The 26,334-nt window shown below is 34.6% G+C and overlaps 1 protein-coding gene across 1 annotated transcript; it reads left to right on the plus strand.

Moving 5' to 3' along the window:
• LOC133299792 (glucan endo-1,3-beta-glucosidase 8-like) lies at positions 1 to 26,113 on the plus strand. Its single transcript, XM_061499275.1, has 5 exons — positions 1 to 140; positions 4,339 to 4,735; positions 4,829 to 5,090; positions 22,232 to 22,592; positions 25,009 to 26,113. The coding sequence occupies exons 1-5, from the start codon at positions 1 to 3 to the stop codon at positions 26,111 to 26,113; spliced, it is 2,265 nt and encodes a 754-aa protein (XP_061355259.1).
• Positions 26,114 to 26,334: the final 221 nt, after the last annotated feature.

Genomic DNA, 26,334 nt, shown 5'->3' on the forward strand with positions numbered 1-26,334 from the left:
ATGTCAGATGAATGGAAGAATAACAAATATGCAAAATCAACAGATGGAAAACTTAGTGAAAATGTAGTGATGGATAAATACTTTTGGAATAGGGTTGAGATTTGTTTGATAGGGGCACTTCCTTTGATTGAAGTGTTTCGGTTAGTTGATTCATATAACACCTCACATTCCTAAGTTTAAATAGTAAAATATTAAATGAGAATTAAATGGAGGATTAGTGAAAATCCTAAAAAATAGACAAAGAAAGGGCAAAACAGTAATTAGCCAACACGCAACCCCTAGGCAGATAAAAATTGAGTAGAAGGTCTCAGATGATAAAATAACCCTGGAAATGGATTCAGAACGAAAAATCGAGTGGATAGGCAAGTTTCGAAAATTTGATGAATAGTGATTTTTCCGGTGTAAAATACTGCGGTATAATTGTACCGATAAGCGTGAAAATATAATCAGTATTTTTAGGAAGTAAAAATATGACGTGAACCCCCAAGGGTAGCTCAGTTGGCAGCTGAGCTCCCAAGGGATTGCTTGGTGCAGGGATCAAACACTGCCTCAAGCAGTTTCTTGGAAAATCTTTGGGGGCCAGAGGATATGCCAAAAAATCTTCGGTTGGGGGATTAGTCTCGTCCTTTCTCCGGTTGCGAAGCTTAGTGCACCCACTGTTACAATGAGGGGCTAGCCCAAACGGGCCGTACCCCGAGGGCATGGTGCCCAGAGAAGGTTGAATGGGGATACCTACTGGCAATGTACCAAAAAAAAAAATATGACGTAAAAGAGAAAAATACGTAGGTTATGAATTGGTGATTTAAATTAGGTGATTGATTAAAGTTAAATCGCATGTGGGACCCACCTTACTTAAGTGGACCTTGCCACTTGGACAACACCACAAATCTGATTTTTCTCTCTCCTCCTTCCTCCTCCAAACCGTGCTTGCCTTCCATGGAAGGGGAGATTTGCTTCCAAAATTTCTTTTCCTCATAACTCCTTCAATACACCTCCGAATCAAGAAAAGTTTGTGAGAAAAGTTGTTGGAAATCATCATCCGAACACAACCCACCGATTAGTTTCCCTCGAAACCCTCTCATTTTTTAGAAAAGGGCCAAAACCAGCCACGAAAATTGGAGCGATTTTTGTGATTTTGGAGTTGTGTGTTCAAGCCATTCCTTGGAGATCACTTGGAGGGGTCCTAGGCCAAGCTTGTGAGTATATTTCAACACCTCTCATGGATTAATTTGATGATTTATTTTCATGAACCCTAAAGAGGGCTTGGTTGATTGATGTGTTTAGAGAGTTCAAATGGAAAATGTTTATACATGAATGTGTCTTAGAATGATGTGTAGTATCCATAAATGCAATAAAAATTATTGACGAAAAATGTGAAATTTTAACTTAGAAAAATTTTAGGATGTCAAGACTTTGAGTTTTGGAAATGTGTTAGGATTGGATTGATGAGTTGTGGTGTGATTGTAGGTTGATATAATGGGATTGTATGATGTGTGGAGTGGTTAAAATTGGATTGAAAATCTCTTGGAATTTCCTTGGTGCAATTCGGCCATGTAGGGGAAAAAGTGGGGAAATTGTGTTGAAAAATTATTTGAATGATGTGTTGTGTAATTAAATAGAAATTAGATGGGATGTGTGGTGGTTGGAAGGTTGAAAAATCAACGGAAAAATAATTGGTAGTGTTTCGTGTTAAATTGTACATAGAGCAAAATATTAAGCAAAACGACGTTTAAAAGACGTAAAGTGAAAAACGGCACTTGATATGGCCTTTCGGCAACCTAAGGATGCCTAAGAAAATAAGAAAGAAAAGTTAGAAAAATAAAACGCAAAATTGCACCTTAATGGCCGAACCTACATGGTGTAGGGGAGGATTTTTGACGTTTTTGTAATTTGATAGAATTATCGTGTATTGATTGTTCGTACATGGTTGTTGTAGGTTGTCGTACGTTGAGTTGAATCCCGAACCGTGAGTCGGTGGATTACCATTGGTCTTGGACCAAGTGGGATTGAGGTAAGTGATTGGAACAATGCTTGAATAATTGTTAACTTGCATATGTTCGTATGAGTTTTAAGTGATTGAGAATGTCCTCTGCGTAGGCATTTCTGTTGAGTAACGAGCTCAGAGAATATACTGCTTTGGAGCTAAGTGGAGAGGCTTATTAAGGTAACCTCTTGGTACTGGGGCTTGATCCCCTTGTGTGTTCCACCATGCCCGTTGAGGGTGATGGTAGGAAATGTATGTAAGTAATGTAGAACAACATGATCATGGATATAGTGTGTATGTGGGTACATAGGTACCGAGTCTCTGGAAAGTAGACAGTTTGCTTTCGGGCATTTCGGACTTCCACTGGATAGGTCTCCGAGAGGGAGTTCCAGTTGACCTAGGGTCGTGGTGTGTGATCCGGATAGGAGCACACTAGGAAGTCTCGGGTGTATGCGGATGGGAGGGGTACCTTGGTTGGATGTTCTTGGAACACGCCTTGGCTTACATGCTAAGCCATTAGGCAGGGCGTTGCGTGGTATTGGTAGCTACCATTCCAGCTTCGTCGTATTTTATATTCCTATGATCTCCAGTTTCTCTAAATCCCTTGCTTTATCTTGTTTTTTAAGATGTTGTTTTATATTATTTATATGCATCGAAGTGAGCCATTTGGCAGAGTTTTTCTAGAACCTCTGGGTTACTGAGATATATTCGTATATCTCACCCCGTCTTGGGGGGCTTTATTTCAGGAGGTAGCAGTGGTGCAGGAGTGGCGGGCAAGAAGCCCGTAGGATGAGTCGTTCGAGGATTTTATGTTTTGCATTTTGATGGCCATTGGGCCTATGATAGACTTAGGGCATGAACACCCCATATGTATGTAGGATGAGTTTCACGTCATATTTGTTCATGCTATTTTTGCCTAAGTCTAGGTACATGTTGTATATGTCATTTTAAGCTTTATGTTTCAAGTTGTAATTTAAAGTTATGAATTTGTAAGTTGTAATATGTAATTGAGATGTTGTAATTGTACAATGAACACTTGATGTAATATGATGGAAGGGCTTTAGGCCTATTTTAGGATTATAATTATGTGTATGCTTAGAAGATGCATGTAAATGGACATTGGTGATTGAAATAAGTCAAGGATTAATAAAGTGAGCAATATGATATGAATTGTGTAATAACTATAAACTGAGTTGGGTTGTAACTGTCCCAAGACATTGTTGATCCTTGTGTGTGCCACCCATTGGTTATTAGGTACATTTGAGGTATTAGAAAGCATTTGCAAACTTTGGGATTTTTGTAAAAACAAAGGAAACTCTGGCGAATTTTCTGTAGAATTGGCAGAATTTAGGAGAATTTCGGGAGAGCATATCTCCCTCCACAGAGGTATGATAGGGACGTACCATACTCCATTTTGAAGATTGAGATGTCCTCTATCTTGTGGTAAAATTTGAGAGAATTCTGGGTTGGACGCCGGTCTAGAGAAGGCAGAGAGTGCAGACTGCCCAATTGCTCACTGCACTTGTGGCAGATCTGGACCAGTTTTGGGAAATTAATTCCCGCTTCGTTTCTTAATCAAATTAAGTGTATGATATATCAAATTGAAGCTTGATGTGTCTAGTTTGTTGTATAAACATTTTAGAGCAATTGGTAGATTGGATTTTCTACAGTAATTCGTGGAATGAAGGATGTTTGGAGCTGTTTTGGGGTTGGTTGGCAGTTTTGCTTGTCCAACTTCAAACAGCGATATGCAGAGCAAACGAGATCAAAATGACTCGTGTGATGGCTCATTGGAAAGGTATTTAAGTAAGCAAAAAAAGATAGCAAAAGATGAAGGACTGGTTTTGTGCGGTGTGTCCGCAGAAAAATAATAACCGAACCATGTTCGGATGGGTGGAAAACGTAAAATCGAGAAATTAGCTAAGTGGGTTTATGAGAACCTCTTAGTGTCTTGTATTGAGTAAAATAAGATATTAAAATAGTTTAAACAAGTATTTCGCATGAGTTTACAGTTATGGTCACAGCTTTTAATTATTATGCTTTTTATTGTTTTAAATACTCGCGTAATAACGGAAAAAGTTTATTCGCATTTTTATAAATGAATTGCTGTGATTGTAACTGTGCTTAATATCATAATTAATGTTAACAATACCGGTGTACAACGGGCTGTTACAATTCAGATGATACAACCATGGGCTCTATTTATGAGGCAATAGATTGTGCCAAGGAGAAAATTGAAGAGGATTTCAAAAAAAAAAACCTTCATTGTAAGTTATCAATTAATTTATTTAATTAAAAGTTGTAGACATTTTTAACTCAAAATTAATTCAATTGTTATCATTTTATTTTTTTAGTTATCAACCTATTTGGGATGTCATTGATGCAAGATGGGAGAGACAACTTCATAGGCCTTTTCAAGCTGCAGGCTATTACCTTAACCCAAAACAACATTATTGTCCTACATTTAAAGTTGATTATGAAGTAAAGGTTAGACTATATGATTGTATAAAAAGGATGGTGGCGGATACAACTATAGAAAGAAAGATTGAAGAACAACTTGAGGAATTCAAGCATCGTAAAGGTCTTTTCTGGACTACCTTTACTATGGATGGAGTTGAAACCAAGAGTCCAGCAGCATGGTGGGAATCTTATGGTGATGGCGTTCTTGAGCTCCAAAAATTGGCTATTCGTACGCTTAGCTTGACATGTAGTTCCTTTGGGTGTGAACGGAATTGGAGTGCTATTGAGATGGTATAATTTTAATATGAATTGGATTTCATTTCAAAAAAATGATATTAGTCTAGTATTAAATTATTTTATTGTATTTGTTTGGGTCACACAAAGAAAAGAAATCGTTTGAAGCAGGAGACAATGAATAATATTGTTTTTGTGATGGCTAACTCAACATTAGGCAAGAGAAAACATAGAGCATCTCCTCAAATTGATTATTACTTTGATGACATTGAGTTGGATGATGATTGGATTATGGAACCAACATATGAAGCATTTTTGGAAGATGTTGAAGAAGATCAAGATCCCCTTGGCTTGGATGATCCAAATGAAGAAGAAGGGAACTTGAATGACTTGGAAATTCCTGGATTTATTGGTGAATTTATTAGTAGAAGATGAGACGAAGAAGATGATATTGACTTGGACCCCAATGACTTAAATTAGAGACTTGATCTCTTTTATAATTTTATTGCCTTGGTGTTTTGATTTTAGTATGTATTATGATGACTTATGTATTTTATTGCCTTGGATTTATTATTTTAATTTGAACTTAATTTTTATTTCCTTAGTGTTTGGACTTAAATTTGTGATGACTTATGTATTGGTGTGTTTTGGTTATATGATGGATATATATATATATATATTTGGGTATGTAGTAAACTCTTACGTTTCACGTTTTTGCTCACCCCTACCGTTTCAGTGTAGACTCTACGTTTTAACAACGTCGGCCTAATCTCACCCCCTTAGGCCGGATTAAGTTATACATTATTTTCATGTATTAAGGGATTCTGCTGTGTTTATACTATATGATAGTCACATCAAACAACTAAAAATATCATAACGTATAGTATAAACTTATACTATCATGCCTTATACATCACACCATATATAGGCCCCAAAGATCACCATAACCCCATAAACTAATCAAAAGAATGAAAGACCAAATTGTAGACTTACTACATAAGTGTCCAACTAAAAATACATCCAATTGTTCGATCCCTACAGTGCTCCACATAATTTAATAAGGTAAGTAATCATCATCAAATCCACATTTTAGATACTTAATCTTGCATAATCTATGTCATGATGGAAATCAAACTTAGTTACATGCGGATTGTTCCAATTTTATATATACATTGGTTATACAAAACACACATAGGCTATTTCAAGATACTTGTCTAACTTATTTACAAGTCATCACTCGAAATGTCCAAGTCAGCCTCAAAATAGTAGCCATGATTGTTTTTTAAAACCATCAACCATTCTGTTTGGATACATTGATGGGAATTGAACACATAATCTAATACAAAATATCTAAATCTTTCACCATAAGACCAATTCTAGTGGCTTAAACATCAATCATTCTATATTGTCTTCAATAGCCTTGTCTTTATCTCCTTAGTCTCCTACATAAGCAGCCTCAATCAGGTGGGATATCACTCAATAAACCTCAGATTCTTAATTTCATTCCCTAATTATTACATATATATACATACATACATATATATATATATATGAAAAATGATGTATAATGTCACTGTATATAAGGCTTGGTGCTGTCAAAAAATTAATTATGTACTACGGGTAGTACATGATTTTTTTCTCTCTCTTCAAAAATCATGTACTACCAGTAGTATATAATTAATTTCTGAAATATACTATGTAATACTCGTAATACATAGTGTAACTGCACAAAACCTCAGGTACAGTCACTGTTTGTAACAGCCCATTACGTACTGGTAATGTTATCATTGCATATGGTATTAAGCGCAATTACAATCACAGTAATTGAGTTAATTATATTATGGGTAAACTTTTTCTTTTATTACATTATTTTCTTTAAACATTAACCATTTCCGTAATCAATTAAAAATAACACCGTAATTGTAATTGCAAAACTTGCGAAAGCATAAAACTCATTTATTATAACCCAACTAAGAAATACCATTAACTCTAGGTTAAAAAATGACAATTCTTCAAAATTTTCACAGTGGGAATCGATTCTCAACAGCCAAGAATCGATTCCCAGTAGTTACAGAAACAGACAGAAGCTACAAAATGGCTACCCCGTTTTTAGGAATCGATTCCCAGCCTTCACAGTGGCTGAAATTCACGTGCTCTATCTCAGGGAAATGATTCTCACAGCAGGGAATCGATTCCCTACTGTGAAAAACCAGTTTTGACAGCTTTTTTACTTCACAAGGGATCCATGATTCAATTCCTATCACTTTAATACTTATTATAACCCATGTACCATTACTAATGTAGGCTCTAGGCTCTTCCATCATGCATATTCATTATGTAATGCATCAATTATAATATTTCCCAATTCCAAAGCCATTTAAATGTCAAACGGTCACTTTACATCACAAGACTCCAAATGCCTCAAAACACAAAATATGTGGTCATGGACAAGTCACATGCTCACCAAAATACCAATATAATCAAAAGGCATAAAGTATACATGAATTACAAAGACTTAGCATATAGTTATGAACACCCAAAAGCATGGCAATATCAACATGCAAATTGTACACTTCCTACATAAGTGTCCAACTAAAAATACATCCAATTGTTCGGTTCCCACAGTGCTCCACTGAATTTAATAAGGTAAGTAATCATCATCAAATCCACATTTTGGATACTTAATCTTGCACAATCTATGTCATGATGGAAATCAAACTTAGATCTATAATTTCATATATCATAAGCCTAATTTGAGTAAGGAATAAGGGACAACTTAAAATGATACCAAATTTTAGGACAATATAGTTGACATCCTAAGATTTAAAATGAGATATGAAACGCCTCAATTTAACAACTGTGGAGGGAGATATGGTCTCCCAAATGTAGGTAAAATTCAGGCCATTTCCTTAGAAATTTTGATAGCACATCCTTTATTTTCTTAACTAATCCCACTTTTACAAGTGTGTTCCATTTTCTTAAAAAGGTACCTAGTTGACCATATACAATCTAAAACAATTTCTTCAAATAAAATAAATAAATAAATACAAACTTAAAATAATTTAAATATAGGAAACATTCAAGGATTTTTGACCCTTTTGCCCCTCATTAATTAATTAATAACCAATTTGCCCCTCCTCCAGAACTATCCACCATCCTGCCCCCATTTAGTCAATCAACTTGCACTTTTAATCGACTAAATGGTCAAAATCCAGAAAACATGAATCACGAGATTTAGTCGACTACATCCTCACCTTGATCGACTACATTTCGAGCACTTTTAATCGACTAAGGACATTATTTAGTCGATTAAAAGTCGCAGAAAACCCTATATCCAGCCCTCTCTCGGTCTCATTTGCAATATTTTCATTTTGTACCCCCTCTATCTCTTGTTTGTCAGCTGTGATCCTTCCAATAACGATTCCATTTCATCCCACCATCTCTAAATCATAGTAATTGTGAAATCATTGTCATTCCCTTTATTTTCTCATTTGTTTCCCCCAAATTCGACCCTAAAACCCGATTCTTACCCCCGAATTCGTGTGAAAGATGAGCTCAAACCCAAACATGTATGTTACAATGATCTACTATGATGGAAAGCATTATGAAGGCCCCAACGGTGTTCAATTTGAAGGAAAAACGAAAATGTTGAAAATCAAACGGGGCACTACGTACAATGAGCTGAAAGGGATGATTCACCAAAAATTGGGGCTACAAGGCAGCCAGTGCGTTCAACGGATGATCTCCAGGGTAGAGTCTACAGTTGGTAAGGATGCTATATTCTACATTGGTAATGATATATGTGACGACGAAGATGTGGAATGTGTCATAGATGCAATTGTGGACCGAAAATTTCAAAACTTTATTGAGATATATGTTGAAATAGACTGTGGTCAATCTTAATCTGCACCTATGCATGAAAGAAGTCAAAGTCAAGAAGACAGAGTGGTCGGTTTATCTGCACCTGCACCTGTCTTAAGTCATATAACACTGATGGAAATATACGAGGATGAGGATGAGCATGAGGAGGATATGGACAGTGAAGACGACGATGAACCCGAGAGTGTTATTCCGCTGGGTGACACCTCAGATACGGACGTAGATGGGAATTTTGATGCTGACACAAGTTCAGGAAACCTGAGTTCCCAGGTTATGCCACCACTCCGTGTTGACCCTGTTAGCAGTGGTAAGATAGTAAATTAAATTTCTTAAATGAATATTTCATATTTGTGTTATCATTCGTACTGACGGATAACTCCTGTAATTTGGACTTAGGTTCCGAGATTGAGCCGTTTTGGAACGAAAGCCCACATTATTCCTTCATTAATTGGGCTCACCCTAATGATGAGACAGAGATATTGTATGGCGACGATGACTTCCACGATCGCTGGCAATTAGGGGATCCATTATATTTGTACCAGGAGTTTTAAAGTAAATCTGAAATGCAACATGCAGTCAAATTATATTGTATGAAGGCTCATCGTACTGCTGTGGCGGCAAAAAGTGATGACCATAGATTTGTGATAAAGTGTCGACACCATAATGATGGTTGTCCCTGGTATGTGCGGGCTATGTTGCCCAAGAATGGAAATACTTGGGTTGTTAGTAAGTGGGGTAAAGAACACACCTGCCTAAACCAAGGCCTTACCCGGGACCATAGACACCTGGATTAGCATGTAATCTGTGCAGCCATTATAAGTATGTATTACGCGATGTTTGGTTACATTAGTTATGTTTATGTTTTTTTACGGTATATTTATTGACTGTGTTGACTTCGATTTTTTTATAGGTATGTTAAAAGAAGATCCATCTCTGAAACCAGTTCTTATTCAGGAGAGGGTACAGCGTTTGTATGGATATAACATATCTTATAGGAAGGCTTGGAAGGCTAAAATGAAGGCCATTGTGAAGTTGTTTGGCGACTGGGATAAATCATATGCCTTCTTACCTGGTTGGCTGACCTACATGACACAGATTAATCCTGGTTCTGTGTTCAAGATTGATACGGACCAGTGTTGTGACGAACGACGTGTGTACACCGATAAGGCTGTCTTTCGCAGGGTATTTTTGATTTTTCACCAGTGCATTGAGGCTTTCAAATATTGTAAACCCATAATCCAAATTGATGGCACGCACCTGTGCGGGAAATACAAAGGTACCCTCTTGATTGCTACGTCACAGTATGGTGATGGATACGTTATGCCTATTACGTTTGCCATTGTTCCACCGGGTGAGAGATTGGATGATTGGTTGTGGTTTCTTAGCCTCATGTGTTTCCATGTCACACATAGGCATGGTCTATGTCTAATATCCGATCGTCACCCCAGCATCATCAGGGCTGTGAAATGTCGGTTGGCAGCCTCCATTTGCGTATCACGTGTTTTGTCTTCGTCGCATTGGAAGCAACTTTAACACTAAGTTTAGGGACGTGGAACTGAAGAAAACGCTGATGAAACTAGGTATACAATTTTCCTGAATGTGTACATGTTTATGTAATGTTGTTTATGTATAACTTATTCAATTTGTCTTCATTTTTTGCAGGTTACATGTGTTCGAAGATTCATTTTGATATAAGATTTCAAGAATTTGTCGACAGTAACCCACAAGTAGCTTCATGGATAGATCAGATTCCCAAAGAGAAATGGTGCAGGTCTTATGATGAGGAGGGCCGAAGGTTTGGTCGTATGACGACTAACCTATCTGAGTGTATCAATAAGGTCCTAAGGGGTACACGTAATTTGCCAGTAACGGCATTGGTCAAGATGACGCAAAGTAGACTTGTTGAGTATTTTATCAAGAGGCTTGAAAAGATCCAAAAAGCAAAGAAAAAAGGCTGGAGAATTGCAAAAAAGGTTGAGGACTTCTTACAAAAGAATGATCAGTTTACTGTCAGTCTCTGAGTTCGTGTTTTTGATAGAGACTTGCAGTTGTTTGAAGTTGAGGATGCCTACAATCAATCTACGCATGATGTCGGCGACATTATGAGGGTTGACTTGCTAAATCGTAAATGTCAATGTGGACGGTTCACAGCTAAACGATTTCCTTGCAGTCATGTGTTAGCGGTGTGCAAGGTTGAAAAATTGAACCACTATGACTATGTCGATCCTGTGTTCTCAATTACACAAATTGAGAAGGTCTATGCTGCACATTGGTATCCAATGGGTAATGAGTTGTTGATTCCAGAAATAGATGGTCCAACAATTATCTCAAATGCATCTTTGGTTCGTGCACAAGGAAGACCGAAGTCTACAAGGATACAAAATGAGATGGATTGGGTTGAGTCCCAACCCACAAGCATTCAAAGTAGATGCAGCACCTGCAAGCAAATTGGTCACAATAAACGTACATGCCCTATGAGGATTAGATAGAGTTGAACCAATGTTATGCATGTATTTATGAAGTTGATGTTAGTGAGCACCATGGGAGGGAGCTAATGTGTTTATGGTTTAGTTCATGGAATTATGTTATGAAACTTTATGTTACAATGTGTACTGTATGTTACTTTATGTTGTTTGTATGTTGATTTGTATTCAAATTAGTAATATTGGCCCATATTGATAGATTGAAACTCATAACAATTACTAATATGACCCCAAAATGAATTCACCAAGTTTCGGGGAGCGTAAACAAACGGTTTCCATCAATACGTACCCAACAATGCATACGAATGGACCATTTTTCCTATTTTGTACCCCAAATTATGTTCCCCAAGTCATAATATGCGTCTACATTAGTGTACAATCGGTTCCATGCCAAAAAATTGGAGGAAAACAGAATGGGGTGCCAAAACCTGATATGTAGTCGATCAACCCTAAATCTAATCCTCCTCCTCCTCGGACGCTGTCTCCTCGTCATCCTCATCTGACACATCAGCCCCCTGCCCTGCAACATCCTCAACCTGCTGTCCTCGTCCAAGCTCTAGACGAGCAAGCCTATCTTCAACACCCTTGAACCTTCCCTGTACGTGTCTAAACCTTTCATTCCCTTTCTGGATGTGACTCTTCCTCCATTTTTTGTGTTTCAGCGCCATTTTTCCTATTTTCTTCAGCATGGCGTTTATGCCCTTCATGACATCACGCAATGAAAACCCACCCTCAGGCTCAGCTATATCCTGCAAGTCAGTCTCATCATCATCGTCATCATCATCCTCCACCTCGGGCTCAACCATGTCTGCAAATGGAGCAACATCAGGAACCTCAACATCAGCCGCACCTGTGAACTGCCACACACCCGTTTGTATGTTCTTTGTCATCTTGCACTGCTCTAGTAGATGCTTTCCAAACTTGCAATTATACCATGTGGTCATCTTCAAGGTCACATTGCCCATGGGAACACCAAAGTGACCCAATATCCTCTGAACAAGACAAGCAAATGGAAGTGCACCCTTGTGTTTGGCCTTAAACATCATCCAACAGAAGTAGTGCCTCCAGTTCACCGAAGTACCATGTCGGATAACCCACATGATGGGAATGTCATGTATCCAACACCCTGGAATGATTGAACGCTCGCGGAAACAGAATGTGGGTGATGACATAGTGTAGTATATGGGACTCCACAGTAAGCAACCCAACCGTATAGTGCATGTGTTGCCCACGGACTCTTCTCTGCTCCTGCACGGCATCACCTCGTGTATATCCTGGAAGTGTGATGCTGCTATCTGCGTCATATTCCACAGTCTGCGCAGAATCAAAGTCATACCCCAGTAACTCCAACCATACCAGAGCCGTCATGATGATCTCCACCCCGTAGACCCTTGACCTCAGCTCACCCTGTACGTAGCTGAGATTATGGTAGAAGGCCCGTACGTGTAGCTCTGAATATGGACACAACAGTTCAGCCAAAACCCTAAGATGTGCTCCCTCCAACCAGCTCACAATGTTAAAACCTTCCGCTTCAAAAAATGTTGTATCAAGTGATTTGGCCAGACATATGGGTCGGTTAGCATGGTCACAGACAAATGCATCATGAACCAAGGGGTCATACTCGAACAAGTATCCGAATGGGAGGTCGACAGGAGCAGGCTCTTCGTCTTGTGGCCTTGACGAAGACAGCCGGTCTTGTCGTACCTTTGTGCGTCTCTCATTTTCCACGTTATCCGATCTTCTACGGCCAGCCATGAGAACAACGGTACCTACAATGCAAGTGGAACCAATATCAATGGACAATAACAATATCAAAAAAATTCAAAATTCAATATAAATATCAAACCCTAACCCTAACCCTAACCCCAACCCTACAATAAAACAACCAACACACCTCTAAACCCTAACATACAAACAAAACCCCTAAGCCTAAACCCTAACAAATAATAGAAACCCTAACCCTAGCCCTAACCCTAACCCTAACCTAACACATAAACCCTAGCCCTAACCCTCACATCAAACTCAACACCCTACTCTTAACATAAAGCCACAAAAACTCAAATAACCTTCTACCATAAACAAGAAATAAAAAAAAAAAGCAGTAAACCAAAGCAAGGAGAAAACAAAAAAAACCAAAACTTAAAACCAAATGCAAGTCAGAAAACGTTACCTACAATGTCAATTTCGCAAGTTGTGAACCAATGATGGTGCAATCGAACCTTCAAGGGGATGAGATTCAGACTTGGTTGAAGAGAGGGGTTCTTGGAGCCTTCTTAATCGACTAGGGTTTGAAAATAACCCCCTCTGCGAAATGGGTTTTTTTTAAAAAAAACTGGATCTGCGACTTTTAATCGACTAAATAATGTCTTTAGTCGATTAAAAGTGCTCAAAATGTAGTCGATCAAGGTGAGGATGTAGTCGACTAAATCTCGTTATTCATGTTTTCTGGATTTTGACCATTTAGTCGATTAAAAGTGCAAGTTGATCGACTAAATGGGGGCAGGATGGTGGATAGTTCTGGGGGAGGGGCAAATTGGTTATTAATTAATTAATGAGGGGCAAAAGGGTCAAAAAGCCAAACATTCAACCCAACTCAAACTTAACAACAAACAACATACTGAATTTCTGTCATATTACCTACAGTTATTGTTAATTGTTGCAATTGTCACTTTTCGATAGCCATTTATACAACATTTAAATTTAGCAAGCTATTAATTTTTTGCAATTCATATCCAAATTGATGACAATGTTGTTGCATTCCCATTAGCATTTACTTACATTTTTTTGCCTTCATGTTGTTTTTATATCGTAAATGCTACACTCGGAGGAAGATAACCTGAAATGGAACAACAACATGGAATCGGTTTACTCCCACACATCGAAAATAATAATTTAGCATGGGAGGAGTTATATTGACAAATTGTTTTTTACAAACTTACAAACTACACTAAGTCTGACTAGTCAAGACTTAGTGTAGTTTGTAAGTTTATAAAAAAAAAAAAAAAAATTCAATATAGATGGATATAGATTTTGTTTTGAGAACATGTCCAACCCAATGTACTCATCATTCGTCATTTTTATATAGATGGACTTTGAATCCAAACAATTATAACAAAAAAGAGAGTAAAAGTAAAAAAGGGCATGACCCATTAACGATTGAAAAATAATTCAAACTAAAATTTTAAAACTCTACTCTCAATTTATATCAAACTAATCAGGTCCAGGTCCAGGTCCAAGCCATTTTATCACTTTAATGCCATCATTGTATAAAAAGAAAAACATAAGTAAACTTAAGTTATTACTATAAGACAAAATATTAATGTTATAAAAAAATAAAAAAAATTACCCCAGCGTGTTATTTCTTTCTTATCTCAGTTGTTTACTAAAACAAAAATCTACAAAAACGTTAGTGTTTTTACAAGTAATCCATCAAATTATTTGAATTTTGGAACTAGCATTTTCTCATAATTAATTAATAAGCATAACAGTACACATCACAATAGTATAAATTGTAAAGAACCACTTCAACCCAAAACCTTAACGTATTGGATTGGGTGAGGGTCTTTTTAATGATTTATATTATTCTCTAACACACCCCCTCACACAAAAGCCCTTTGGGCTTGAAGTGTGGATATTGCACATGCCCAATTTTTTGTTTACCTTTTGTGCTTTTATTTTAATTCCACTTTAAAGGGGGCGGTGAGGATCGAACTTGTGACCTTGTAGTCACTCAAGCTCTGATACCATGTAAAAAATTACTTCAACCCAAAATCTTAAGATATTGGGTGAAGGTCTTTTTAATGATTTATATTATTCTCTAACATAAATGAACACTACCACTACCACATACATTGTTCGATGAAGAGGCACTCATCATTTGCCAAGGAATAGGAATCTCCAATTTAAATAACCCGTGAAACATTCCATAAGGAGCTTTATAATGTTGTGTTAACAGGATCAATGTTGTCAAACTCGAGTTTCTACGTAGAAACGAAAAGGGGTGGTAGAAACGTAAAACGTAGAAATGACACGAAACGTAAAGTTTCTACTTTCTACTACTTAAGGTCAAGATACAAAATTATATATATACATGTAAAAAAAATATCACGTAATGAACATGTGTGTTGAGCCACTTATCTATCTAAAAAGAAATTTTTTTTATAACCAAGTATCAAAATTGTAAACACTGACAAGTAACAAGTAATGGATAACAAATCTGCTCTAACTGCTTCATACACTCTGCAGATTTTGGATCATCACTTATCAGGATATAATTTCACTTCTTTCAATGCACACAATGATCCAAAAATACTAAACGATTCTCATAGCATAACTTATAATAGAATTGCAGCTTTATAAGACATAATTATAAAAGACATATATCCAAACAAAAAGATATCCAAATATTGTGCTGGTGCATATGATTTGGGGGAAACGAAAATTGGGTTTTTTTTTAATTTCTTTTTTTGTAAATCTTTTTTTTTTAAAAAAAAATTCATTTTAAGTAAAAACGGTCAAAACGGTAAAAATGTAAGTTTTTATCGTTTTTACACGGTGTTTTTACCAATTTTCACCAAGGACAGTTTTTACTTGCGTTTTAATACGCACCACTCTAGCAAGTTTTTACGTTTTTACACTAATTTTTGACAACAATAAAGACACATTTTGCGGCCAAACCAATCCACACCCAACTCAGTATCCCACATTCGACGGGCCCGATGAGAAAAGGAAGACTACGCAGCCCAAACATTTCTCTGGTTATGTAATGGCTTAATTTGCACACTTGGGTTGGGTTAGCAAGATTACTAGGAGGGTTTTTTTTTTCTTTATTTCAAGTCTTTTATTTTAGAGTAAATTTTATTTTGATTCCTCAACAAAAAAACACGTAATTCATCTTAATTCCTTAGAAAATAAGTATTTATATTAATCTTTTTTGAATGACTAATATGGATATTTTTTGAATTTATGAGGGATCACAATTTCAAAAAACTATAATTTCAAACGGATCACAAATCAATTTTCTTTCTAAAGAATTAAAATGGCTTTCATGTTTTTTATTGTGGAGCCAAAAAGGTATTTACTTTTTGTTTTATTTCAATTAGGCTCTATGTTTCTACAGTGAATGTAGATAAGTTATTTACATTCGCTTTCAAAACGATGTTGTTTTGAGTTAAAAATTAAAAAATTAAAATGAAAAAGACTATTATAACCCTGAATAAATTATAATTACAAAAATATATTGATTTTCGCCTCAAAACAACATTATTTTATACTCAATATAAATAAATTATCTACATTGATCATATAAAAAATGAACTCTTTCAATTATTATGGTAAATAAGCCCATAGTCTGCAAACTTTCTTGGCAAAGTTTCTATTCCTCCTTAGCCTTGAGGTTATATCAGCATTGGGCCTACCTACGTTGGTGGTAATACCTTATATTTCTAAAACGCTCTCAATGGTTATAGGGTCTCTTTTACACGATGAAATAGGGGGCTAGCAAGGGTTTATAAAAGACTTCATAGGTTTTTGGCAAATCGAGTATGAAATTCCTTTATTCAAAGGTGGTTGTCAAACACTTGGGATAAACTCACTCTATTTGTTCCCCAAACCTTCTTGAATGTTGAATAAAATATTGATTTTTTTTTATATATCTTAAACTAATCTTATAATTTTGATTTTTCAAATAATCAGTTCCAAGTAATAATTAAGCGTCAGTGTTTACAAAACTTAAATGCTGGTCAATATCTTATATTATTAACTTTTAATCAATTGAAATTAATATTTATTAATATATGTTTTATTGAATTATTTCTTTAATTTTATGTAAAATATTTTCTTTGAACTCAACTTCGTACTCACGTGCGTCACTTTTATTTTTCTTAGTAACATTCTTTATATAGATGTTATTTACACATACAAATATAGGATTTAATTTTATCTCTTATATACAAATATAAAAGATAAAATTGTCCTATATATAATAAAAGACTGTGAGATTTATATTTTTCTTTTCATATAAATCATTAGTAAAAAGACGTGTTTTGGTTAAACGTGAGTCCAAGTGCAACCAGAGTAGAGTTCAGATGCAGGCACCGACCACCCGCGGAAGAGCCGCATAATTCATGGTAGCATCAACATTCGACGTGGCACCGACACCCCAATTATTAAATAAAATCCTATCATACCTGTCGTGCTATTTCATCTTTGCTTCACCACACATTTTAAATTGAATAATCTTACGAATTTAATATTTAAACATATTTTACTTTCTCTAATTCTAATTAGTTTCAATGAAACTTTTATATATCTATATTTTATTTTCCAATGCAACCTAAATAGATGTGAAAGATTTAAGGAATAAGTAATATGTAGGATTGTTTCATTACTAGGCCGACCCATCTTATTGATGTAGTTTGATTTGAAGTTAATTAGACTGAGTTTAGATATGAAAATTAAACTCAATAATATTTGGATCAGATCACGTTTTGGGGATGGATTAACCTGACTTAATAGGAGATAATATTTTAAAACTTTTATGTCTTTTAAAAAGTAAAGATAAATTAGAAAAATTTTATTTAAATTAATATATGAGGAAAGTTATATTTGTAATCTATTTTCGCTTACAACTTCTTACAACCAAATCTTTAATCGTTGATTTCCATCAACAGTTATAATTTATTGGGTTATATTTTTTTTGGGTTTTAGTTTGTCCTTTAACATGACACGAAAAACTTTGCTACCCACACAATATTTTGTGGGGTCCACACTTTTAAAAGCAAAAAAAAAAAAAAAAACTAAAGTACGCAAAACTAATCTCTATAACATTACACAATCACTTTTCCTACAATATAACTCTTATAAAATCCATTTTTTTGGGTAGAAATTGGGTCATATTTATTAGTTCTCAATAAATTATAACCATCAGATTCATAAAAATCAACAATTAATATTTAGTTGTATAAGTTGTAAACGAAAAGAAGTTGTAAATATAACCTTTATCTTAATCTATTATGCATAAAATATTTTTTTGTTTATACTATTAATTTTGAAATATAACATCCTCTAATTTTTAATTTCTTATTTTTAAAATTTAGTTATATATAATATTTAAATTTATTAATTTTAAATATCAAGTCCATCTATTCTTTAACACAATCTTAACTACGCAATGATTAAGTAAGATCTAAAACTAAAAACTTTGATCCAATTAAATATATGGCTATATTTGTGCCAAGTAAAATCTAAAAAAGTAATTTAAATTTAAAAATAAATTGCTCAATTAATATAAATTTTGATATTATTTTTCAAAATAATACAAATAATTATATACGGCAAAAATATGCACCTGTCATGACCTTATGAGTTGCGACTTAGAGTTGGCAAAATGACTCAACCTGCTTCGCCCTGCCAAGAAGAGTGGGGCGGGCTAACCCTCTTTTGGTGAATGATTAAAAATATCAACTCATCTTGTTTTGAGTCGAGTTTGAGGGTTAGCCTTAGAGGTGGCAATTAAGGTTGAACCCGACGGGTCATTCCACCAACCCTCCAAAACGGGGCGGGTTAGGTTATACTTTTCAACCCACCAACCCACCTCAATCCGCCCCACTTAGTTGTGGGTCAAAACGGGTTGGCGGTGGGTCGGGGGGTTGGCCCGCGGGTCAATTTTTTTTTCTTTTTTTACTAATAGTTAGTATTTTAATTGTTACTAAGCTTTTGTGATATGAAATTTTTTTTATCTTAGTACTCCTCTAGAAAAAATAAAGAAGAAAAACTTTATTTATTACAAAAGTTATCCATATATTGAGGCAAAGATAAGTTCCTAAAAAATATTTGACTGAATATTAGTATACATCTTGGTTTGAGATTGCAAAAATACTAAAGGAAGTGTGAAATGAAAATAAGAAATATTATAAAATTAATAATTTTTAATTTATTTTTAATTTTTAATTATTATTTTTTTTGGCGAGTTGACTCGCCAACCACCACAAAACCGGATGATTGAGATTTTCAACCCATATCAAAATGCGGGACGGGCGGGCTAACTTGTTTTTGGCGGGGTGGGGCGGACCGACCCATTTTGCCACCTCTAGTTAGCACTCCTAAAAAAAATAAAATAATTTTTTTTTATTTTGTAACGTGTCTTTTAATTTTAAAAAATATAAAGAAGTTATATTATGATCAATACGTTATTAATTTTTTGTGGGATTAAATTAGAAGTTTGTATTTGTATGTGAAATTTTACAATTGTTATTATTACATAATTACTTTAATGATAATATTTTGCATAAGCATACTTATTTTTTTGTTTTGTTTAGTTCAACATTAAGTTATAATGATAGTGAACCGACAAAAACAGTCATATGTGTTGCAATTTCGTAATAAAATTATAACATTTTTAAATATAAGTCAAATAAATTATGGGAAAAGTGTGTGTTATTTTAAAGAATGTAAAATTATGTTATTTTAAGAGAGAGAAAGAGATAGATAAAAGAGGAGAGAGAGTTGACAAAAAAATAAAGGTGTGAGTCTCACCTCTTTGTGAGAGTGAAATGATATAAATTGTGTCATTTAAAAAGATAAACACTATTCCCATAAATTATATATAATATAAAGGAGAAATGATTTCTGCTTTTTAGGCAAAATATATTTCTCTGCCATTAAGAGAAAAAAAAGGAATGAAGTCCATTATTTTATGGGTTTCTCTCTTTCGTTTTCTCTGCAAAGAAATGTTTTTTTACCTCAAAGGCAGAAATTATTTTCTCTAATATAAGGGACACTAAATTATGAATATGTTGGCGAAGAAATGATATGATATGTATAAAGATAACAAGTGAAATTGATAAAAAAAAAATAAAAAAACAATATTGACCCGCAAGTTCACCCACCCATCCACTTTTTTGACACTTGCATGCGGGGCGAATTGTGTTGAATGTTAAAATATATAACACTCTTCGCCTCTGTTTTGATCGGCCGACTCATCTAATTCAATTCATTTTGCCAACTTTAAATTGTCCATGGAGAGTGTGCACAATTCATCTAGTTGATATTTATGTATAATTAATTGTATTATTTTAAAAAATAATTTTAAATCTGTTTTAATTGAATAATTTATTTTAAAATTTGTATTAATAATAGCTTTTCGCCGTTAAATCTAGCTATGAATGTTAAAAAAAAAATCTATGAATAACCTCTAAATGTGTACTCAATATTTTATTAATTTTTTTTTTTTATATTTCCATTCAAATTTTCCGTCATTGAAAGAGAAAGAACCTTGAAATTTGAAGACATTGATAATGAATTCATTTATTTTGAAAGCCGTGACAAAATGGCATCGTTTCTACCTTGAAAAACCGAAACACTTTGTACTAAAAAAAAAACGAAACACCCCGCACATGTCCCTATCTTCTCTGTCTAAACTCTAAAGCTACTTTGCTGTTCAGAAAACAAAACCAAATTTGAGAACATCAATTCAATTCAATGCTCCACCATATCGTTCCACGTTCTATTTCTTTCTTCAATCAAAACCTACCTTTCTCTTCCCAAAGTAAGCAAATCCAAATTATTTTCTTTCAAAAACACAAAGGCAATGATTTGGGTGGGGATTTGGTATGGAACAAGTGGAGTGGCGAATATTTATTTACCATGTTTGGTATGAGTATTGTGAACAAAATGTCAGTAAATTTTTTTCCCTGGTATTTTCTTTTTTAACTACACAAAAGGCAAAATATTATTCCACTTAATCTTTGGTATTTTTTTTTGCCATGGTCTTGGATTTTGAATGTAATATATTGAGTCAAAAATACCCTTGTAATATATGACATCATGTGTATAGAGATTGTCCATGCTCTTTGATATTTTGGTAATTTCAATTCACATTCCTATCAATATTTTACTATCAACCAAACATAGCATCAGTAAAATAACCCAACTTTTCCAGTAAAATTTTAGCCAAGCAAACACTTTTTCATAACTTACCCGAAATAAAAAATTTCCTACCAAATTCTCAACAATCTTTTTTTAGATTTTTTAGAGGTAAAAAAAAATATCTCTCATCCCCTTGCAATTCCAACTTCCATTATTTTCACACTCTTACATATATAGTCATATATATTTTCTTCCTTTTATGAGCATAATTCAAAAAATTTCCAAATTGTACAAGTTATTATTGGTTTCTTTAGATCCGTATTCAGTGGTTAGGGGTCACATTACGTCCTTACCCCACCACAAAAGAATTATAGCTTCTCATATTATTTGTTTTTCTCCATTTGGGGGGATATATTCACCTCCTCTTTCTCGTCGACAAGTTACAAATTTTCTCAAATTCCCATTTCACTTTCTTTTTAACTCTGTTTACTAGAAAAAAGAAAGGAAACTTAGTGTCTGTTTGGATCCTCTTATTTTTATGCTAGAAACTACTTATAAGCATAAGCTAGGCCAAACAGATTCTGAGAAAAGCTCTTATAACAAAAAGCTCTTTTTTTTATAATGAAGAAAAAAGTTGAAAACTAAAAGCTCCTAGGAGGAGCTTTTTTTTAAGCTCTTATCTGTTTTTCTTGAATTGTGTGCTTTTTTTTAAAATGAAGAGTGATAAAGATAGAGAGAAAGATAATTTTCTTGAAATATGTGCTTTTAAGTAATTTTTAAACTAAAACTTTTACGTAATTTTCAAACAGCTTTTAACTTATTTTTTTAAGCTCTTTTTTTTAGCTTTAGCTTATAAGTAGCTTCTAGCTTAAAAATAAGAGGATCCAAACACCCTCTTAACTTGTTTCTTTTTCTTCCAATTTCATCACACCCAAATAACATAGCTAATAAGGTTCGGTCCAAATTTGTAGATTTTTGTTAGTGGATAAAGCTTTTGGCGGTTCTCACTGTTAACAAATTTGTAGTTTTTTTTTACAAATAGTGTTAAAATCAGATTAAAATCTTAATTGAAACCCTTATATTATTGATCTTAGATTTTTATTTGATTACGTATCCTACTTTCTTTTGGCCGACTTATTAATCTCATTCATCGTGGGGTGTAAAAGTGTTCTAAATTTTCGCTCCTTCCTCGAGTCCCACTTTCTGAAAACTGTACCTTTCTCTTGCCGACGTTGCTCCACCTCTTTCTATATACAAAAAGAAGCGAAGGGTTTCAATTTCAAGAACAAGTAAACACATTCTTGGTTCCTATCACTTGGCTTAGTAACTTTTTGTTATTATTTTGTGGGGAGAATGGGAAAAAAGTGTTTTTTGAGATGGGTTTTGGTGATTGGGGTGATGGGTTGGAACAGTGTGGAAGGGCTTGGAGTGAATTGGGGAACACAAGCTACACACGAGTTGAAGGCAGATACGGTGGTGCAGATGTTGAAGGACAATGGGATTCAAAAGGTGAAGCTGTTTGATGCAGATGTCTCCACAATGAGTGCTCTTGCTGGGTCTGGGATTGAAGTCATGGTTGCTATTCCTAATAACCAGCTTGCTCAAATGAATGACTATGATCGTGCCATGCAATGGGTTCGCAAGAATGTTACTAGTTACAACTTTCAGGGTGGAGTTAACATCAAGTGAGTTTACTTTTACAATTTTTTTTTTTTTATTAATTAACATGGACTAACACTTAACATCGTTACTTGTGATTGTGATGGTAGAGTATAAGTTGATCTAGGTATGTAATTTCATGTGATTTTATCTTAGTTATATGGCCTATATTATTTTACTAAATGTTTTTCCTTATGAAATATCTTTGAGGTCTCGCAAACAAATATCATTGACTAGAGCAGATAGGGGATTTTTTTTATTTATTTTTTATTTTTTTACTTGGAGAGGAAAGGTCTTTGTTATGACGGGATGGCAAATAGGCAATCCCATATGCAGAATCAATATAATAAATAATGAAAACAAAAGGACATATGCTCTGTTTTTTTAGTTGATATGCTCTGCTTTTTTGATTAAGGGATAGGCAATAGTGTGGGTAGACTTACAAAAGTGAACTCAAGTTGCACCTTTTTCTCAACTTTATAATCTTTAGATTCTCTTTCTTTTTTTCTTTTATGCTTTTTTGGGTTCTTTTCTCCTTTTAGTCCTTGCATTAGTTCTTGCAATTTTACCTTAATGGGCCAGTTCAACTAATTAGATCTGCCCCAATTATTCTAAGCCTATAAAACCGTTTAAAACCGGATTGAGTCGGAATCGTTGAAACTTGAACCGGTGCTCAATAATGGAAATGGCTTTCAGAATCGCTGTTTTATTTTTTTACCTGAAGTAAATATTCAATTTAGGCCTTAAGAGATAATGTGTCGATCATTTTATTCTCTGAAAGATGAAATTTACCGTTTGGATCTCTCAAATATACATTCATTCGGTCAAATTAGTTCCTGACGTAATTAATTTATGGACTTTTTTTTTGTTGAGTAATTTTTGGACTAATTTGACCATGAAATACATTTTCAGATAATTTCAAATTTCAAGAATTAATACTATGGACGCTATATCTTTTATGACTAATTTGATTATTCACTTTTCCTTCTTCCTTACAAATTTAAATCTAAATCTTTGAGTCTTGAAAGAATGTTGAAAGGCATTTACAAAGATTCACGGAGCAAGAGAAGGAGAATTATAGCTTTTTTATATCTTGCAAACTTAGACGAACTATGCCCTTTTGATGGACAATTTATGCAGGGGCATTCTATTTGTTTTGTTTAGTATTCAATCTGATTTATTAGTTTGAGGTATTGTTGAACTCATATTGGGACGGTTTTTTCAATATTATTTTCTCTATTTCTGAATCCCCAAGGGCTCGGCTATTCTTATTTTGGTTTTGAATTTTCTCTATTTCCATCATTTCCCATCATTTCCCATAGTTACGACTCTCAAAAATAGAATCTATTACCTTTAGGCAGGACAAATCCTAGAACCTAACTTGGACAATAGTAGACCAACAACTTTTGAGTGGGTTTTTGAGTTATCTAATTATGTAAGGATTTGGGTTAGATAATTTTTTTTTTTTTTTTTTTGGTACATTGCAAGGAGGTATCCCCATTCAACCTTCTCTGTGCACCATGCCCTCGGGGTACGGCCCGTTTGGGCTAGCCCCTCATTGTAACAGTGAGTGCACTAAGCTTCGCAACCGGAGAAAGGACGAGACTAATTCCCCAACCAAAGATTTTTTGGCTTATCCTCTGGCCCCCAAAGATTTTCCAAGAAACTGCTTGAGGCAGGGTTTGATCCCTGCACCAAGCAATCCCTTGGGAGCTCAGCTGCCAACTGAGCTACCCTTGAGGGTTTGGGCAAGATAATTTAATTTTGTGCAGCGCATGTTTTGAAAAATTAAAGAATTATCGTAAGCTTTATGTTGTGGGTAGACAGCCCGAAGATGAAAATGCTGGCTTTCAATAAATTTTTATTCTAAAACATAAGAAAATTAAAAAAAATTAATTATAACTAAATCATGTATCTGTTTAAAATTAAAATATTGCTTGAAAATTGAAAATATACATTTGATATCAAAGTATACATATTTCATTGTAAATATATTTATGACATTATTCTATTCAATCACCAATTTAACCAAAAAGAACTAATTGAATCGGGTTGGTCCGAGGATTATTAGCCACCCCAATTAGGATTTTGAATAATTGAAAGAAGCCTGGTACTTAGAAAATTTATTAGATATTATATAATGACCAGGATTTTTCATAGTTTCTTGGGACTTTTTTGAACATTTGGTAAAGCTGCTTATAATTAAGCTTTATATGATTGAGAACTAAAAATTTCTATTTTTAATGTATGCTGCTTTCTTCTATAGCTAAACTCAGTTTTTGGTTCAGTTTTAAAGGAAACTTTTTTAATGAGGCATTGATTTAACAATGAATTATTAAGCATCAAGATTTTTGGTTTATATTTTAGGTTCCATGAGAAAAAGATTTGAAGTATTTCTTTCTCAAATACCTATTAATGCATTCCATCTTTACTCTTTTACAGGTATGTAGCAGTAGGGAACGAACCATTTTTGAAAACCTATAATAATTCATTCTTGAATGTCACCTTGCCTGCACTGCAGAACATTCAAAATGCCCTTAATGAGGTTGGTGTAGGAGACACGGTTAAGGCCACAGTGCCCTTAAATGCTGATGTATATGAGTCTCCTGAGAATAATCCTGTTCCATCTGCAGGAACATTTAGGCCTGATATAAGTGATCTCATGACCCAAATAGTACAATTTTTGAGCAAGAATGGTGCACCATTCACTGTGAACATTTACCCCTTCTTAAGTCTTTATGGGAATGATAATTTTCCTATGGACTATGCTTTCTTTGATGGGGTAGCCAATCCCATAAATGATAATGGGGTTTCATACACCAATGTTTTTGATGCAAATTTTGATACATTGGTTTCTGCTCTTAAAGTTGTGGGATATGGGGACATGCCCATTTTGGTAGGTGAAGTTGGATGGCCTACAGATGGTGACAAGAATGCCAATTCAGGCAATGCATTAAGGTTCTATAATGGGCTTCTACCAAGGCTTGCAGCAAATAAAGGCACCCCAAGAAGACCAGGATTTATTGAAGTTTACCTATTTGGACTTATTGATGAGGATGCTAAGAGCATTGCTCCAGGGAATTTTGAACGTCATTGGGGAATATTTAGGTATGATGGGCAACCCAAGTTTCCAATGCATCTTTCTAGTCAAGGTCAAAATAAGTTACTAGTTGGTGCAAGAAATGTGCATTATCTTGATTCAAAGTGGTGCATGTTTAATCCAAATGCAAATAATCTAAGCAATCTTGCAGATAATATAAACTATGCTTGCACATTTGGAGATTGCACTGCACTTGGATATGGATCTTCTTGTAACAATCTCGATGCTAATGGGAATGCCTCATATGCATTTAATATGTATTACCAGGCGCAAAATCAGAATGACATGGCATGCAATTTTGAAGGTTTAGCCCAACTTACAACAAACAATATTTCAACACCTACTTGCAATTTTATTATTCAGATAAATCCTTCATCGTCCTCTTCTTTGAGGGTCTCACTAGTAGCTTTCTTATTTATTACACTACCCATTATTCTATTTTTGTAGGTCATTGTATATACATTGTCGGTGCTATTATTTATTTGTATAATTTCATCACTTGTACTTGGAGACAGTCCGGAAGATATTTGGTTTACAGATCAATTAATAAAGAATATTACAACTCAGATGGCAAAATGTATTTTTCCTAAGGGCCAAAGTTGCTCTTTTATGCATTTGACTTCTGATGCTTAGATCTAATTTTCAGTCCTCATATTTATTGGGATTCC

The sequence above is a fragment of the Gastrolobium bilobum genome, unplaced genomic scaffold (assembly GCF_033153095.1).
Source record: "Gastrolobium bilobum isolate Gb01-03AN ecotype WA unplaced genomic scaffold, APGP_CSIRO_Gbil_v1 utg20899, whole genome shotgun sequence".
NCBI lineage: Eukaryota > Viridiplantae > Streptophyta > Magnoliopsida > Fabales > Fabaceae > Gastrolobium > Gastrolobium bilobum.